This window comes from Nothobranchius furzeri, chromosome 6, assembly GCF_043380555.1.
Source record: "Nothobranchius furzeri strain GRZ-AD chromosome 6, NfurGRZ-RIMD1, whole genome shotgun sequence".
In the NCBI taxonomy this organism is placed as follows: Eukaryota; Metazoa; Chordata; class Actinopteri; order Cyprinodontiformes; family Nothobranchiidae; genus Nothobranchius; species Nothobranchius furzeri.
Window position 1 is genome coordinate 37,961,034 of NC_091746.1, and position 19,368 is coordinate 37,980,401.

Below are 19,368 nucleotides of genomic sequence, written 5' to 3' on the forward strand. Positions count from 1 at the left end.
GAGCCAGGATCGAAGCTACAACCTTCCGATTACTGGACAACCCGCTCAACCTGTTGAGCTACTGCTGCCCCAAAACACAAAAGTAAATGCACTACGTTGGACTGGATACATGACAGGATACCCCAGAAATGTGTGACACTCTCTATTGTCCTGGTGGGGAGTTGCTTTGCAATACTCCCCAGGTGAAGTTAGAGAGCAAAACATCTCCATCAGTGCGTGTGGGTCCGTCTCTTGTGGAGCTGATGCAGAAGCATAAACTAGGGAGTAGGGGTCTGAGTGACATTTCATTTACCCTGTTAAAGGTCATTGTAGCATATACTGGCTCAAGAAAATTATTTAAAAATGGGAAAAAGATGCAAAGTATCCCTTTAACAAAAACTACTGTGGTCATTTAGGAGCTGTTTTAAGCAGCAATCCACTCTGTGACCCTGCTCAGCTCATCAATCATGTTTCTCAACGTAGATCCACTTCCCTCTGAAATTTGTACAGAATTGGTTTTATATTGTTTAATAATAATAATAATAATATAAATATGATTAAAAAAATTTTTTTTATTATTGATTTCAGGCATCTACAATGTTACCACACCTGCGGGTGGTTAGGGTTAGGGTATTTGCCCGCGCCGCCATTTTTAAAAGAAGCCATTATAGTTACTGAGAGTGATTACATGGGTAGTATAACACCACAACCCAGAAGCACCAGTCCACGCCGAGGCGCTGAAGATAGGTGCCGGTTGTATTTCAAGTGCTGTGGCATGGCTGCTTACAACATTGTGAAGTACTTTTATACATAAACACAATAACACATGCACGTCCGAACATTTGATTATTATGTAGTAGAGAGCGGTTACCAAAATAGTCCCTTGATGTGTGTGTGTGTGTGTGAAGCTGGAAAAGTAGGTTACCACAGTCAGTTTTATGTTTTAATAGAGCAGCCAGATTGACAGATTGTGAGGGAGGGAAGGGAGTGACGAGAAGCCCTGGAGCAAAAACTAGCCTTCTACGGCCATGCCTCCAGCAGCCCGGCCTGCATTGGTGGGAGCTGCCTCACCCTCCTCCTCCTTTCCCCTAACCACACAACCCCCTCCCCCTCTGTGAAGTAGAACAGGTGGACATGACTAGGATGAGTGGGATAGCTGGTCCAACCACTGTGTGTGTGTGTGTGTCTGTGTGTGTGTGTAAGAGACCCTGCAGCATTCATCCAGTGACAGACTGGACTAATAGGCTAGAAGTACTGAAGCAGGCCACAGCCAGGCAAAACACACACACACACACACACACACACACACACACACACACACACACACACACACACACACACACACACACACACACACACACACACACACACACACACACACACACACACACACACACACACACACACACACACACACACACACACACACACACACACACACACACACACACACACACACACACACACACAATCATCTAATCCTTGTGTGATATTTCTCAGCGTTGACATGTGACACACACTTCACAGTTTTGAGGCATCCTCATCTGAATGTTTGTTCTTTTCCACGTGTTAAATATGTGGGAATCAGAGGAACAGGCTGCTTATGTTCAGTGCTTACAGACTTTCGACTTGTGCATATTTTGCTCACAGAGCGCCCTCTTGTGGTTAACATGTGTGGGTCTGACTTCATTATTCTATCAGTCCAGAATAAGAAGACCAACATCCTGTAACGTAGGAGCTCCACAAGGAGATGGAAGTCAATGAAAAGTTATCCTAAAATGTCTCTGCCATGTCCTGAGGAGAAATGACTGATTTTATCTCTTTATGATGAAAGTATTCTATTCTTGGTAGAGTCACTCTGAAAGCTATTGAAACTTACAGGTGTGTCATGTGTCTGTCTGGTTGTACATTTACCTGAAACTGCGACGTGCCTAAATAAATCTATACATAAATCTGTAAAACAAACAGATAGCAGCAGTTTAACAAAACACAGTTTTACTTTTGAGGCACCCGTCTGACATCTAAAGACAAAAGACAACGATCTAGATCCATCAGGTGTTTATGTGTTTGTTTACCACCAGACGCTGCGTAAGAAGGGTTTAAACGGCTGTGAGAGCCCCGACATTGAAGCCGACGACTCTGCTGGCCAGAGCCCAGAGTTAGACGACAAGTACCGGAAATTTAATGAAGACATTGACCTGATGATCAACAGACAGAGAATGTGTGTAAGTTCACCTCCAAATCTTTTACACCATTAGGTGTTTAAATCAGTGTAATGACTGAGACCTCCTGGTCCTGTAGCAGGGTCTGCCTCCCTCCAGCTACGACATGGGGGTGTCCATCTCAGGAGGCAATCCCAGTGGGCTGCTGTACTCCCACCAGGGCATAGGGGGCGGTGTGAACTCTCATAACCTGCTGCCCATGTCACACTCCTCCCTCCAAAGGAGCAGCATGTCCCCTCAAAGGCCTTCCAGCGCCGGAAATGCAGGTGAGTTTATAACCTTCATCATCACTAGGAACCCGTGTCACTTGGTTTCATTTCTCCTCCTCTATCGTAGAGGACTCTGGAAAATTTTAGGGCAAAAGAAGAAAAAACATTTACATTAGGGTTTTTTTTTACTAAAGGAGGTTATAATTTTAAAAAACGATTTCTGAAGTATTTTCTAACTAAAATTACCGTAAATCCTCTAATACACGTCCGGACCTTTTTTTACTCAAGTGCATTCTGGTTCAGGCCTTTACTGGAAGGAGGCTAGAATTAGAGGCAGGCCTCAATTTCAATTTGAGCAAAATAAACTACCAAGATTTTGTGTCTATTTGAACCTATAAAACACTAGGTTAGTTTATTGAACATGTACAGTTAACATTGCACATGCGTATGCATATCGAACATTTACAACAAACTGTTATTTTGCTGCAGGATTTACCCAACGCTGATGCGATCGACACACAACAAACTATACATAACACACATAACAAACTCATGTGGCAAATATTTTATTACACTGCACACCAAAAGCCTTTTAGGAGTCTGAAAGCCTACAACTATTTTATTTCAGGTTGGTTAACAATTTAGAGATCTGGAGCAGCTTTAAATGACCGTTCTCTTGTTTATGCTTGTTAGATGTGCAATTTTAATTATGCAATTATTTTAATTACGCAAGTAATGATAGTTAATGCCAATTGTGAGTACCTGCTAGCATCTACTTATAACTAACATTTTATGCCATTTTAAATTCAAATTTCTGGTATATTTGTTTGATTTTATTAACCCTCTATTTACGGTGAGAATATATAAAAACAGTATCAAACTGTTTACCTGCTGTTTTTGTAGCTGCGTTTCCAAGCGTTCAATTAAAACACCATAAAAACCTTACCTGTGATGAAGTGATCACTGCGGACTGTAGCATTTTCCATTCCATTTCAGCTCATCTTGCAGCCGGAGATTATGATCCACTATTACGTCTTCGTTCAGTAAGTTTCAGTAAGTCCTTTGTGGCGCACTACTTTCGAGACATGAAAAAAAAACGTTTGTTTTTGTCCTGATCGCACGGAATTAGGGCATTTTTACACCCAGTCAACAAAGTAAATAAGGTTATGTGCCGCAACGGCTACCTCCTGACCCAACTCTGCAGTTGGTGATTGTCACGTTTTGGTGTAGTAGGATGTTTAGGACCCAAAATGCAGAAAACCAGATGAACCAGGCAGGAGGTAGAGGATGAAAATAAATCCTTTATTTAGGAGTAGTCCAAAGGCAGGGAGCCAAAACCAAAAATCCAAATGACTAAACCAGAGATCCAAAAACACTAGAAGCTAGAGAGCTGACGAGACTGACAAGAAACAATGGACCAACAAGGACACAGAGACAGACAGGGCTTAAATACACTGGGAGGAGCAATCAGGGAAACAGGAAGCAGGTGCGTGGGGTGAGCTGCTGGAGGGAAGGCAGGTGACACTAATCAGCTCAATGGGGAAAACAGAAAACAGAGGATGGAGGACACCAGGAGGCACATAAAGGAGGGGGGCAGATGCAGACCATGACAGTGATGTGGATGAAACAGACTTGTAAAACTTAGAGTGACCAATCATATTTAAAACAAAAACAAGTATTAAATGGTTTTATCAGTGAATGAGATCTTTAATAGTTTTTGAATGTAAAATAAAGACAAAATGATTTACTGTATAGAATGTTGGTGGACTGCTGATGCTGTCAGGTTGGTAGAAAATGAGCATCTATAAAGCCAGAACGGTTCAACACAACTATAATAAATACTGTCTAGACTCAGCTGGCCCTGCACCCATAAATGTGACCTTTATGCTGTTAAATAAACATGTATGTTTGTGTCTGTCTGCAGGACTAATGGGTTCAGAGCTGACGAGCACCGTGGTCTCCAGTCTGGGTAAGTGTTCATGTTACTCCCATCAGCAGATCGGAGAATGACTCATCAGCTCCTATTTGAATCCCACAACTCACTATTCTTTCTAGATGGACATCATTTCCGAACTGGTGTTGTGCTCATGAGATTAAACGGTAGCCACGTTTACATGCGCATATTTAATCGGATTGAATGCCCAATCAGATCGAAAATTCTGCATGTAAACATGTCAATCGGAATATTCTGATCCGATTCGGCCCAATCGGATTGAAATTTCAATCCGATTGAGAGAAGTGGTTTATTCCGTTCTTCATTCCAATTGACGTGCATGTATACAGCCATTCGGATTGTTGGGGTAAAATAATGCCCACTGTGCATGTGTGCAACAGGGAGCGGGCCTCTCCGCTGTCATTTGGACTGCCTGACTTCAAAAATGACGGCGTAATTAACGAGCGGCGGCTTTTAAATCCGACAACAAGCCGTCCCGTTTCAGTAATATTTAATTTAGAACTTGCATTTTGTGGAAGTAAAATAAAAATCTGATTATTGCACAAATCATTCGACAAACATGTTCAAATCTGTACTGGAAATACGCAGGTTTATTGCGGGGGTTGCAGCGCACAGATCCCCATTTCTGTCAGCTTTGAACGCAGCAGCTTGTGCAGCAGGTGATGGAGACGCGCTTGTAAAGAACACAGGATAATATGGGTTTTACAGACCTGATTGGAGGCTGATGTTGGGTAGGAAAACGTCCTCGGTTAAATACAGGATCTTTCATGGAGGTAAAGTCAAAGAGTCGGAGTACCCGGCCCGGAGGGTTACCGGGGTCCCACCCTGGAGCCAGGCCTGGGGTTGGGGCCCGTGAGCGAGCGCCTGGTGGCCGGGCTTTCGCCCATGGGGCCCGGCCGGGCCCAGCCCAAGCCGGATACATGGGCTCATCCAACTGTGGACCCACCACCCGCAGGAGGAACATGAAGGGTCCGGTGCAATGTGGATCGGGTGGCAGACCTTGGCGGTCCGATCCCCAGACAAGAAAACTAGTTTTTGGGACATGGAACATCACCTCGCTGGCGGGAAGGAGCAGGAGCTTGTGGCAGAGGTTGATCAGTACCGGCTAGATATAGTCGGACTCACCTCGACACATAGCATTGGCTCTGGAACCCAAGTCCTTGAGAGGGGTTGGACACTCTCCTTTGCTGGAGTTGCTCCGGGTGAGAGGCGGAGGGCTGGGGTTGGCTTTTTGTTAGCCCCAAGACTCTCTGCCTGTGTGTTGGGGTTTACCCCGGGGGACGAGAGGGTAGCTTCCCTGCGCCTTCAGGTCAGGGAACGGGTCCTGACTGTTATTTGTGCCTATGGGCCAAATATCAGTTCAGAGTGCCCACCCTTTTTGGAGTCCCTGGGACAAGTGCTAGGTAGTGCTCCATCAGAGGACTCCATTGTCCTGCAGGGGGACTTCAATGCTCACGTGGGCAATGACAGCATGACCTGGAGGGGTGTGATTGGGAGGAACGGCCCGCCTGATCTGAACTCGAGTGGTGTTTCGTTATTGGACTTCTGTGAAAGCCGCAGTTTGGCCATAACGAACACCATGTTCGAACATAAGGATGCCCATCTGTACACTTGGTACCTGGGCAGCCTAGGTCGCAGGTCGATGATAGACTTTGTAGTCGTATCATCTGACCTGCGGCCGTATGTTTTGGACACCCGAGTGAAGAGAGGAGCGGAACTGTCAACTGATCACCACCTGGTGGTGAGTTGGATCAGATGACAGGGGAAGATGCCGCATAGACCTGGCAGACCCAAACGCATAGTGAGGGTCTGCTGGGAATGCCTGGCAGCAGAATCTGTTAAGACGGTCTTGTCACGTTCTGAGGATGTTAGGACCCAAATATGCAGTTACCCAGGATGACACGAGGCAGAGATGATGAAAAAGTAAAATTCTTTATTTTGAAGGCGGAACAAAAGTAAATCCAGGCAGCGAGCCAGAAGTCCAAAATTCCAGATAAGCTCTGGAGATCAAAAACTCTAGAAAGTCCAAGGGGCAAAGAACACTGGTAATCCAAACGAGACGAGACTGACAGAATAACAAACACTCAATGGACCGACAAGAACACAGAGACAGACAGGGCTTAAATACGCTGGGAGAAGTGATTAGGGAAAATGGGAGCAGGTGTGTGAAGTGAGAGCTGGAGGGAAGACAGGTGAACCTAATAATCAAAATGGGCAAACAGAAACAGAGGAGGGCCAAATAAACCTAAGAAACTCTAAGACACCAAAACTAAATCTAAAGGCTGCGGGAAGGACTAATACACACACACCAAGGCACTAATATATAAACGGGAAAGGGGAATGGACAAGCACACACACACACAGAACAACACACACACACACACAAACACACAAACTGAGCAGGAGACTGGATCTCACACACACACGTTGAGCTGGGGACAAGGAAGCTGGGGACTACAAGGACACAGAATGTAAACGAGACCTGGAGGACCTGGGGAAGAATGAGATGACACAAAACCTGGGAGGACTAGACTTAAAGGACTATAAACATAAGACACTAAACTGACACGCAGAAAAAGGACACATGAGGGCGCCAAAGAGCTACAGCATAAGACACACAACAGGGATACAGACAAGGACACATGAGGGCGCTAAAGGGCTACAACACAAGGGGAGAACATGGAGTGGAGCACAAGAGGAGCTGGGGAACAAAGAGACACAAGAGGGAATCTAGAGAGGGATGGAGGACAGCAGGAGACACATGGGGAAGACAGACGCAGACCATGACAGTACCCCCCCCTCTAAGGGCGGATACCAGACGACCATAAGACAGACAAACACCACAAGCAAAAGACAAGACCAAAACCAGACACGAAACAACCAGAGGGAGGGAGAGGAGGGAGCAAACAAAACACAACCCAAAAAGGGGCGGGCGAGGAGGGAACAGAAGAGTCTGGGGGGCCGGCGACGGGGAACCAGGAGCTGGGACTGTAGGAGTCTGGGGGGCCGGCGACGGGGAACCAGGAGCCTGGACTGTAGGAGTCTGGGGGGCCGGCGACGGGGAACCAGGAGCCTGGACTGTAGGAGTCTGGGGGGCCGGCGACGGGGAACCAGGAGCCTGGACTGTGTCAGCCTGGGGGGCCGGCGACGGGGAACCAGGAGCCGGGACTGGAGTCTGGGGGGCCGGCGACGGGGAACCAGGAGCCTGGACTGTAGGAGTGTGGTGATAGGGGAAACTGGACCAAGACTAAGACTGAGAGGGAAAACTGGACCAAGACTAAGACTGAGAGGGGAAACTGGACCAAGACTAAGACTAAGAGGGGACACAGGACCAAGACTAAAACTAAGAGGGGACACAGGATCAAGACTAAGACTAAGAGGGGACACAGGATCAAGACTAAGACTAAGAGGGGACACAGGATCAAGACCAAGACTAAGAGGGGACACAGGATCACTACCGACAGGGGACACTGGACAAAGACCATGACTAAGAGGGGACACAGGACCACTACCAACAGGGGACTCTGGACAAAGACCACGACTACGAGGGGACACAGACTGGGGAACTTCAGACTGGGGAACTTGAGGGGGCGTAGACTGGGGAACTTCAGACAGGGGAACTTGAGGGGACGTAGACTGGGGAACGTCAGACTGGGGAACTTGAGGGGACGTAGACTGGGGAACTTCAGACTGGGGAACTTGAGGGGACGTAGACTGGGGAACGTCAGCCTGGGGAACTTGAGGGGACGTAGACTGGGGAACGTCAGCCTGGGGAACTTGAGGGGACGTAGACTGGGGAACGTCAGCCTGGGGAACTTGAGGGGACGTAGACTGGGGAACTTCAGACTGGGGAACTTGAGGGGACATAGACTGGGGAACTTCAGACTGGGGAACTTGAGGGGACATAGACTGGGGAACGTCAAACTGGGAGGCTTGAAGTGACTGGAAGGCTTGAGGTGACTGGAAGGCTAGAGACTGGGAGGCTTGAGGTGACTGGAAGGCTAGAGACTGGGAGGCTTGAGGTGACTGGAAGGCTAGAGACTGGGAGGCTTGAGGTGACTGGAAGGCTTGAGGTGACTGGAAGGCTAGAGACTGGGAGGCTAGAGACTGGGAGGCTTGAGGTGACTGGAGGGCTTGAGGTGACTGGAAGGCTAGAGACTGGGAGGCTTGTGACTCGGGAGGCTGGTAGACTTGAACACTCGAGATGGGAACACTTGAGGCTTGGGGAACTGGAACACGTGTGGGGAGACTTGAGACAGAGATGTCCGCTTCAGAGCAGGAGGGGGCGACGTCGGCTTCAGAGCCGGGCGAGTCTGCTTCAGAGCCGGAGGGGGCGACGTCGGCTTCAGAGCCGGGCGCGTCTGCTTCAGAGCCAGAGGGGGCGACGTCGGCTTCAGAGCCGGGCGCGTCTGCTTCAGAGCCGGAGGGGGCGACGTCGGCTTCAGAGCCGGGCGCGTCTGCTTCAGAGCCGGAGGGGGCGACGTCGGCTTCAGAGCCGGGCGCGTCTGCTTCAGAGCCGGAGGGGGCGACGTCGGCTTCAGAGCCGGAGGGGGCGCCGTCTGCTTCAGAGCCGGAGGGGGCGCCGTCTGCTTTGGGGCCCGGGGACGTGGGAGCGTCTGCTTCGGGGCTCGAGCCGGGTACGTCTGCTTCGGGGCTCGAGCCGGGTACGTCTGCTTCGGGGCTCGAGCCGGGTACGTCTGCTTCGGGGCTCGAGCCGGGTACGTCTGCTTCGGGGCTCGAGCCAGGTACGTCTGCTTCGGGGCTCGAGCCGGGTACGTCTGCTTCGGGGCTCGAGCCGGGTGGCGTCCGCTTCTGGACCACCGCTGAGGCGAGGTGCGATGCGTCCACCTGGACCACCGCTGAGGCGAGGTGCGATGCGTCCACCTGGACCACCGCTGAGGCGAGGTGCGATGCGTCCACCTGGACCACCGCTGAGGCGAGGTGCGATGCGTCCACCTGGACCACCGCTGAGGCGAGGTGCGATGCGTCCACCTGGACCACCGCTGAGGCGAGGTGCGATGCGTCCACCAGGACCACCGCTGAGGCGAGGTGCGATGCGTCCACCTGGACCACCGCTGAGGCGAGGTGCGATGCGTCCACCTGGACCACCGCTGAGGCGAGGTGCGATGCGTCCACCTGGACCACCGCTGGAGCAGGAGCCACCTGAACTGTTGCCCCAGAAGACCTCTGACGGCGGCTGCGGCGACGTCGTCGACGTGGGGAGTCTTGGGTCAACAGAGGTGTGGAGGTGACGCTGGCAGGCACTGAGGATGAGATACAGCCCACCAGAGAGGAAGTGGTGGTGCTGTCGGGACCAGGTGAGGGTGTGGTAGAGCTCTCTGGAACTAGTGGAGGTGTGGTGACACAGACCACAGGAGGCTGAGCCATGGAGACGGCAGGAACAGTTGGAGAAGTGTGGTGGCAGCCCACCGTAGAGGAAGTGGTGGTGCTGTCAGAACCAGGCGGAGATGTGGATGCGTGGTGCTTTTTAGATGCTGAGAAGGCAGCTCTTAATATGGCGCTTGCTGATGGATTATAATCCACAGAGAAGGAGGGAAACTGTGGGCTTCTGCAGGCGTCCAGCAGATCCTCTGCGAAGTCCCAAAACACCAACTCCTGAATTGGATTCTGATCAAAATATAGGCTGGCCCATTGCAGAGCTCTCCCCCTTAGGAGGAACACCAGGTTAATTACCAGATCAATGTCTGGCGTGTCCGTGTCATGAAGCCTAACAAAGTCCAGAAGAAAAGTCTTACAGGAGTCCGGGTCGCCGTGGAAGGTGTACATCCGTGGCCGCTGGGTCCTGGTTGGTCGGTCCATTCTGTCACGTTCTGAGGATGTTAGGACCCAAATATGCAGTTACCCAGGATGACACGAGGCAGAGATGATGAAAAAGTAAAATTCTTTATTTTGAAGGCGGAACAAAAGTAAATCCAGGCAGCGAGCCAGAAGTCCAAAATTCCAGATAAGCTCTGGAGATCAAAAACTCTAGAAAGTCCAAGGGGCAAAGAACACTGGTAATCCAAACGAGACGAGACTGACAGAATAACAAACACTCAATGGACCGACAAGAACACAGAGACAGACAGGGCTTAAATACGCTGGGAGAAGTGATTAGGGAAAATGGGAGCAGGTGTGTGAAGTGAGAGCTGGAGGGAAGACAGGTGAACCTAATAATCAAAATGGGCAAACAGAAACAGAGGAGGGCCAAATAAACCTAAGAAACTCTAAGACACCAAAACTAAATCTAAAGGCTGCGGGAAGGACTAATACACACACACCAAGGCACTAATATATAAACGGGAAAGGGGAATGGACAAGCACACACACACACAGAACAACACACACACACACACAAACACACAAACTGAGCAGGAGACTGGATCTCACACACACACGTTGAGCTGGGGACAAGGAAGCTGGGGACTACAAGGACACAGAATGTAAACGAGACCTGGAGGACCTGGGGAAGAATGAGATGACACAAAACCTGGGAGGACTAGACTTAAAGGACTATAAACATAAGACACTAAACTGACACGCAGAAAAAGGACACATGAGGGCGCCAAAGAGCTACAGCATAAGACACACAACAGGGATACAGACAAGGACACATGAGGGCGCTAAAGGGCTACAACACAAGGGGAGAACATGGAGTGGAGCACAAGAGGAGCTGGGGAACAAAGAGACACAAGAGGGAATCTAGAGAGGGATGGAGGACAGCAGGAGACACATGGGGAAGACAGACGCAGACCATGACAGGTCTTCAACTCCCACCTCCGGCAGAGCTTTGACCGAGTCCCGAGAGTGGTGGGGGACATTGACTCCGAGTGGGCCTTGTTCCACTCTGCGATTGTTGAGGCGGCTGTTGGTAGCTGTGGTCGCAAGGTAGCCGGTGCCAGTCGTGGTGGCAACCCCCGTACCCGCTGGTGGACACCAGAGGTTCGGGGAGCCGTCAGGCTGAAGAAGGAGGCCTACAGGGCTTGGCTGGTCTGTGGGTCTCCGGAGGCAGCAGACAGGTACCGGATAGCCAAGCGGGGTGCAGCAGTGGCAGTTGCCGAGGCAAAATCTCGGGCGTGGGAGGAGTTTGGTTAGGCCATGGAGAAAGACTATCGATCGGCTCCAAAGAGGTTCTGGCAAACTGTCCGGCGCCTCAGGAGAGGAAGGCAGCAACTCGCTCACACTGTTTACAGTGGGAATGGGGAGCTGCTGACGTCAACTGGGGCTATAGTTGGATGGTGGAAGGGATACTTTGAGGAGCTCCTCAATCCCACCTATGCGCATTCCGAGGAGGAACCAGAGCCGGGAGACCTGGGGATGGACTGTCCAATCTCGGGGGCAGAAGTTGCTGAGGTAGTCAAACAACTACACAGCGGCGGAGCCACGGGGGCGGATGAGGTTCATCCTGGGTATCTCAAGGCTATGGATGTTGTAGGGCTGTCATGGTTGACACGTCTCTGCACCATTGCGTGGTCATCGGGGGCAGTTCCTGTGGAGTGGCAGACCGGGGTGGTGGTCTGAGGATCAACACCTCCAAATCTGAGACCATGGTTCTCGACTGGAAAAGGGTGGCTTGCCAATTCCGGGTCGGGGGAGAGGTCCTTCCTCAAGTGGAGGAGTTTAAGTATCTCAGGGTCTTGTTCACGAGTGAGGGTAGGAAGGATCGAGAGATCGACAGGCGGATTGGTTCAGCGTCTGCAGTGATGCGGACGCTGAGCCGATATGTCGTGGTGAAGAGGGAGCTGAGCCAGAAAGCCAGGCTCTCGATTTACCGGTTGATCTACGTCCCAATTCTCACCTATGGTCATGAGCTTTGGGTAATGACCGAAAGAACGAGATTGCAGATACAAGCGGCCGAAATTAGTTTCCTCCGTAGGGTGGCCGGGCTCAGCCTTAGAGATAGGGTGAGGAGCTCGGACATTCGGGAGGGACTCGGAGTAGAACCGCTGCTCCTCTGGATCGAAAGGAGCCAGTTGAGGTGGTTTGGGCATCTGATCAGAATGCCTCCTGCCCCCCACCCCCACCCCGGGAGGTGTTTCGGGCATGTCCTGCCGGCAGGAGGCCCCCGGGTCTACCCAGGACACGTTGGAGAGGTTACATCTCCAATCTGGTCCGGGAACGTCTTGGGGTCCTGACGGAGGAGCCGGTTGAGGTGGCCGGGGAGAGGACGGTCTGGAGCTCCCTAGTTGGGATGCTGCCCCCGCGACCCAGACCCGGATAAGCGGAGGAAGACGACGACGACAGTAAAGTCCGTGTTAAAAGCACGTAAACGCGGATGACCTGAGATGCGGTTCATTAATGATGAACACAGGTTTCTAAACTTTCTGAACATCTTCTGTTATTTTGTTTGAACAGATTTTTCTCAACAGTTTCAGCTGATTGTCACATGTTATTAATAATAAGCCACAACAGAGCTCAGTAATAAAATATGAGTCTAACCCCCCACCCCACCCCCCCACTCTGTGCCGCAGAGACCTGCGGACCAGCTGATCAAGAGGCAGAGACATAACCCTCCCTTATTTTAATCAACAATAAAATGCAGCAAAGCATATACCTGCAGTTATCCACTGAAGAAAACGTAACTTCTATGAGCTAAATAAAAATATTAAATTGAATAAATGGATCAGGAAAGCAGGAAGAATAGTTATTTCTGTTTTTACATTTTTCATTTTGTTTCATGGCGTTTGTTTACAATTTTTCTTTCGGGAAAAGCAACTCTGCGCATGCTCAACATATTTAATCGGATTAAATGCTTGGTGCATATGTACGCACGGCATGATCGGATCATTTCAGTTCGTGTCCATGTGAACAGAGGTTCAGAAATTCCGATCAACCAAGATTTCAATCGGATTGAGGAAATTTGGCACATGTAAACACAGCTATTTATTTAACAGGACTAAATAAACCATTTCAAAGCAGAAAAAGGCAGAAGCGCTTCATGTTTGTGTATTGAGGTGTTCTAAATAAAATGATGAAACCTGAGAGGAACTACTTGAGCTCCAGGAGAAATAATAGCTGGATATTTTCTTTGACAGCTTTATGGAGGAGAACAATTTAAATGACAAATACCTAAAACTTATTTTTGGAAAGTCCATTGATTCTGTCTTTATCTGAAGTTTACCCTAAACTGCTTTGATAGAAAAGGAAAAGTTTTCTTTGTTAATAAACTTAGATGCTATTTTTACACCGATGTGGTCGTGTATGCTAGACAGGAACATCCATGCAGATCAGAAATCGTGAGCAGCTTTGTGTCTACTAATCGGGTAAAAACTAAAAACAGGCTGATCAAAGATTAAACTGAGAGCAAACTGAGAGCAGGTCAGAGGAAGATTCAGGTGATACCTAACATCTTCGTCTTTTCCTCTCAGGAAACGGCAGCTTCAGCACCCACTGCCCCTCCCCTGGCCTCATGTCTCCAGGCAGCATCTCCAAAAACCTGCAGGACAAGAGTCCTCCTCACATGAGCCTGAGCCGCAAGCCCGACCTCCGCACTCTGATGCCCCCCTCCAACAAGTGCACCAACATGCCAACTGTTGTGAGTCACCATTGTGTTTACTATGGGTCAGTTTTAATGTTCAGAGACTAACTGGGATTTGTGTTTTAACGCTGCGCTCCAGTGTGAGGACTTTGACCTTATGTTGGTGAGTAATTTTATCAGCACTGAGTAGGAGGAGATGTTCAGAAATAAGAGTTAGGTTGTCATATTGTATCATACAGGGAGACTAGTATCTGTTTTGCTCCTACATCTTCATTCAGCCACTTTTTAAGTTAATATTAACCATAACAACAGCATCGTAAATAGACCTCCAGCTAACTTAATTTGAGTTAGCACTTTGTGGCCTTTGTTGTTGTGAATAAAACTGTTTTAATTAACAGTTTTTGAGAAAAGTCACATCAGAATGGTCAGACAGCTGAATAAGGAATAGAAAACCCATCAAACTAAATAAGGAGCCTATGTCTCCTCCCTTTCCCATAGGCTCATGGGTCTCCGGAAGAACGAAAAAATGAATGCAAGTCAATGGAGCTAAAAGAGCTATTTTCTAATCCGCTTTGCCTTAGGTCCTGGATCGCACATATGGTGTACTTCAATTGAAATGAAAAGTTATGATGTGTGTTCCAACCACGCCTGTCACGTACTTTAGGATTTTTCAGCTTGTAAAAATTCGTAATTAACATGACTACAAATTGGACATCAGTTATTTGCATATATGACATCACCACAGGATCTCCTCTCCCCTAGCGTAGATGCCACTTACCACACGGCAAAGTTCGCTAAACGTAGCCATTTTTTCCCTGCTCTTCTCCATGTCTGTTCGATGACGTCACTTTGGTGGGGTGCATTTGTAGTCCTGGACGTATTTTCACATAAAACCTAAGATAACTTTCCCCCCGTTTGAAAATAAGCGCATTCATGGCATCAAAATGCATCTTTAAAATTCACAAACATCATATGTGAAATCTATGGCACATAACAAGTGGAATTAGAAAATTGCGTTTTTTTGCCCCATTGACTTTTTTTGTTCTTTGTTTATTTCATTCAAAATAAAAACAAATAAAACATGAACAATAAGAAATACATAACAAAAAATCTAATTTGAACGAAAAGGAGCAGAATGAAGAAAAACATTTTATAATTTCTTCTCCCTTTTCCAGTAGAAATAATCAATTTATATATAATTACCATTTGTCAGACACACATACAGATTCATTTTAAACTTTTTCCTGTTCTAAATTCCAGAGTGATCATGATCACTGATTTAATTTACATTTTCATAATTATTTAGTACACTCAGTTTGGTACATTTTTGAATATATCAAATGACAGAGTTTTTTAAATTTCCCTTTTAAGGTTATTCCATAATTTAACACCATTTACAGATATATTCCATTCCTTAATTTTAGTTCTAAATCTAGGTTTTGTAAACACATCAGTTTCTTTCAGCATGTACTTACTAGTTCTCTTTTCAAATATCCCCTGAGTGTTTGTTGGCAGAGTACCTAAATTGGCTTTATACATGGTTTGTATGATTTTCCAGTCTTTTAAATCATGAAATTTCAGTAATTTATATTTAATAAACAATGGGTTTGATGGATCTCTACAGCCACTATTATTGATGATTCTCAGAGCTCTTTTCTGTAAAATAAATAAGGGTTGTGTATAGTTTTTGTATGTTGCTCCCCAGATTTCTACACAATAAGTCAAGTATGGAACAATCAGTGAATTGTACAATGCCAACAAACCAGAATTAGTCAGTAAAAACTTGACTCTATGTAATACTCCTAAGGTTTTGGCAATTTTACCTTTTATGTAACTAATATGGAATTTCCATGACAAGTCTTCATCAATAAGATCTCCAAGAAATTTAGTTTCTTTTACTCTTTGAATCCCAATCCCATCTATTTCCAGTGACACGTCACTGTTCTTTTTATCACTAAACAGTATAAAATTTGTTTTATTAAGATTCAGTGTCAATCTATTTATATCAAACCAGTTTTTAATTTTAATTAGTTCATCATTCATCACTTTAGCTACCTCCTCAATATTTGATCCTGAGTAAAACAGTGTTGTATCATCTGCAAATAGAATAGTACCGAGTGTCTTAGATACATTGACCAAGCCGTTAATAAACAAAATGAACCGTTTCGGTCAGAGGACCGACCCTTGTGGCACTCCACAATTAATTTCACATAGTTTTGATTTATGGTCCTTTATCTGAACAAACTGTTTCCTTTTTTCTAAATAAGTTTTAACCCATTGAAGAGCCACACCTCTTATTCCATACTGACTTAATTTTTGAAGTAACCTTGAGTGATCAATGACTAACAAAGTCATTTTTATTGTCAATTGCTGTTGATATTTTACCCGTTAATTCCATTATTGCCATTGCTGTGGAATGTTTAGTTCTAAACCCAGATTGTTCATTGTTTAAAATATTATTTTTTTGACAAATTTATCTCATCTTGATACAAATACTTTTTCCCATATTTTAGAAAACTGTGGAAGCAGTGACACCGACCTGTACATTTGTTGAAACTATGTTTATCACCACTCTTGTACAAAGGAATGACTTTCGCTGTTTTCATTGCGTCAGGAAAATTTCCAGTAGAAAGTGATAGATTACAAATGTAAGTGAATGGTTCAATGACAGATTCTATGATGGTTTTAACAGTTATTGTGTCCAGGTCCTGATAATCGGTTGATCGTTTGTTTCAACAGTTTTTTACCTTTGTCTACTTTGTCAAGGACAATACTGTTGACAGTACTAATCATTGTGGTCAATTTATCTTCTATTATTGGTTTGTTCTCCATCAAACTCCTACCTACATTTACAAAAAAATCATTAAACTCATCAGTGATTTCTTTATCATCATAAATATCTTTTTTGTGCTCGACAAAGTGATTTGGAAAACTGGATTTTGTTTTCTCTCTATTAGTCACACTGTTTATTATTCTCCAAGTAGCTTTTGTGTTATTTTTATTCTAATTCAATAGATTACCATAATAATCTTATTTTTGCTTCCTAATTATTGTTACCAATTTATTTATATATTTTTATATCTATCTTCTGCTTCCCTTTTTTGCAATTTTAAAAAACTCCTATATAAATCATTCACTTTTTCACAGACCCATGGTCCGAAGTAAATGGGCATGTCTTAGGCTCACGTTAGAAAGGAATGTTAATTTTTATGTATTTGTCATGAATTAACTTATCATACATGCAAATATTGTGCATCTGTCTTTATATTAATTTGCCACACTACCTCATTATTTACATGTAGTTTGTCAAATATTACTACTAATAGTTACTCTTATCTCAGATAAACAGTGTGTTTTGTCCTTTGATACTATGTTGGATATTCTGGTGGTAGTGGGGGTTGTCAGCATACATTACAATCATTTTCTCTCTGCTCTGATGTTGATTGCTTTAGAAAAACACAAAGGCAGACACGCTGCAGATGAAAAGCCTGGCATCAAACACCTCCTGCTCTTGATCCAATGATTTAAAGTGAAAGATTTTTCCCATATTTTCCAGAACCAGAGAATAAATCACTCCCAGACGGCTCAGACTCTGTCCACTCCTGCTGTCTCCATTGCTGCTCCGGGAATGGGAGGGTATCCGTCCACGCTCTCCTCCTCCTACAGCACAGGTGACCATTACTGAAGCGTTTCCCCTCCTGGATGAGATCTGGCTCTTCTGGGATGTGTGTGAAGGGTTTTCCCTTTGTTCCTCAGAGTTCTCCCTCGGCAGCGACCTGGCCTCTTTGTCCGGGTTTGGAGGTTCCCCTCTGGGATCGGTGACGAGCTGGCAGCAGCAGCAGATCCAGAGCCTTCAGCAGTCAGCACTTGGACACATGGGGTGAGACTTTATCTCATAGTTGTTCTCCACCAGCAGCCATGTTGGGTCATCATCCAGACTAGTGTTTAGCAAACAAATGTAATATTTTTAAGATCTGGAACTAAAAAACTATTTTCATACAAACATCAAATATCTTATCAGCTTTACTTCAAGCTAATGGCATTTTTTTTAAAAACATTTAAAAAAATCTAGAGATTAAAACTCTGTTGCTAAACTTTACTAACTCGGGGGTTGCTGGCTTCTCCATGAACAGGAAGTTCAGTCATCAGCCATATTTGCTCATGAAGAAGAAATACTAGACGACACAGTTGGTCAGAAACTAGGACAATAAATTCTATAAAATAAAGGCCATCATGGACAAAATGTAATTATAGATAGAAACTGATATTCCTGTGGAGACTCCGTGTTTTTACTCCTAAGCTGAAAACACACCAGGTATGTTGCGGTGCAACTCGTCAAAATACAGCATCCAGTAATGTCCCCAAACTCACAGACAAAGCCACACTTTATAATTTTACCAAAGTTTTTTTTAACCTTTCACAGTTGGATATTTTCAAGGGTCAACTTCAGTAATACACACACACACACACACACACACACACACACACACACACACACACACACACACACTAAAACACACATCTAGGTTCTGCCTACTGTCTCTCTTCTGGACACCTCTACTTCCTGCATGTCAACCATATAACCTATAATATAGTGTGTGTCTGATGGGAGGAGAACCCTGAACCTCACTTTCCTTCTCTCTGATCATAGAAACTTGTGCCAGAACTCAAACCTCCCATCCACCCACCACAACCTCAACATCAAATGTGAGCCCGCCTCTCCTCCCAGAGACCGGAGTGTGGCCATGGTCGGGGCGGGACTTGGAGGAGGCATGACCCCCACTGGATACTCTATCGGCAGTGGCCGGGGTCCCCACGAATCAGGCCGTTCCCCTTGTGACAGCGTATCCAGCTGTGGGAGCTCATACGACGGCAGCGAGGAGCGCGAGGATCACCATAGCAACGATCGCTTCCTGCTCCAACCTCTGCCCAGCCAGGATGAGCGCCACAGCCCGTCGGTCAAACGGATGAGGCTGTCAGAGAGCTGGGCCACATGATGTGGGCCGCTCCACAGCTATGGGGAGGGGGTAGAGAGTTACCTTACAGTGTTATTATTATTATTATTAATATTATTATTATTATTATCTTCTGAGTGTGTGTGCTTTACGGCGATGTGTACATGAGGGGTCTGCTTTTAAACATGCTGCAGGTGAATGTTTCAATCTTCACAGGTCAGGGTCAGGCAAACTGGATAATCTTAGCTCAAAAGTTTGACTCGGGTCTCCGTAAGAAGTGTCATTCTGGAGCAAAGAAAACATTTTCAATAAAATTAAAGATTAATACTAACGATGCGCCAAAAGGATCCCCATGGGATGGGAATCTGTTTATATCAGCAGACATGAAACTCTAAAGTCAGGTGTTTAAGTGTTCAGGTTATGAGCTCACCTTTGTTGAGCAGCAGTAGAAAGAATCCGACGTTAGCCCGGTCCGTGAACTCAACTTCCCTAAGCCCTAGTTCACAGTAGCCTCCGTGTAGGGAATTGGTTGTCACAATCACGTTTTATGAATTAACAAGAAATTCTTTAG

General features: G+C 46.3%; 1 protein-coding gene across 6 annotated transcripts in view; it reads left to right on the forward strand.

The window, feature by feature from the left end:
* Positions 1-19,071, forward strand: part of mef2ca (myocyte enhancer factor 2ca) — a 59,217-nt gene extending 40,146 nt beyond the window's left edge. For 3 of the 6 annotated variants that reach the window (XM_054744022.2, XM_070552200.1, XM_054744023.2), the window contains 8 exons: positions 2,061-2,204; positions 2,281-2,467; positions 4,335-4,379; positions 13,733-13,899; positions 13,982-14,005; positions 17,399-17,513; positions 17,599-17,722; positions 18,494-19,071. In XM_054744022.2, the coding sequence (XP_054599997.2) occupies positions 2,061-2,204; positions 2,281-2,467; positions 4,335-4,379; positions 13,733-13,899; positions 13,982-14,005; positions 17,399-17,513; positions 17,599-17,722; positions 18,494-18,839 (1,152 nt within the window). In that variant the 3' untranslated portion in view covers positions 18,840-19,071. The remainder of the gene's footprint in view (positions 1-2,060; positions 2,205-2,280; positions 2,468-4,334; positions 4,380-13,732; positions 13,900-13,981; positions 14,006-17,398; positions 17,514-17,598; positions 17,723-18,493) is intronic. The other 3 variants (XM_054744024.2, XM_015973791.3, XM_015973806.3) reach the window with 3 other exon arrangements.
* The last annotated feature ends 297 nt before the right edge of the window (positions 19,072-19,368 follow it).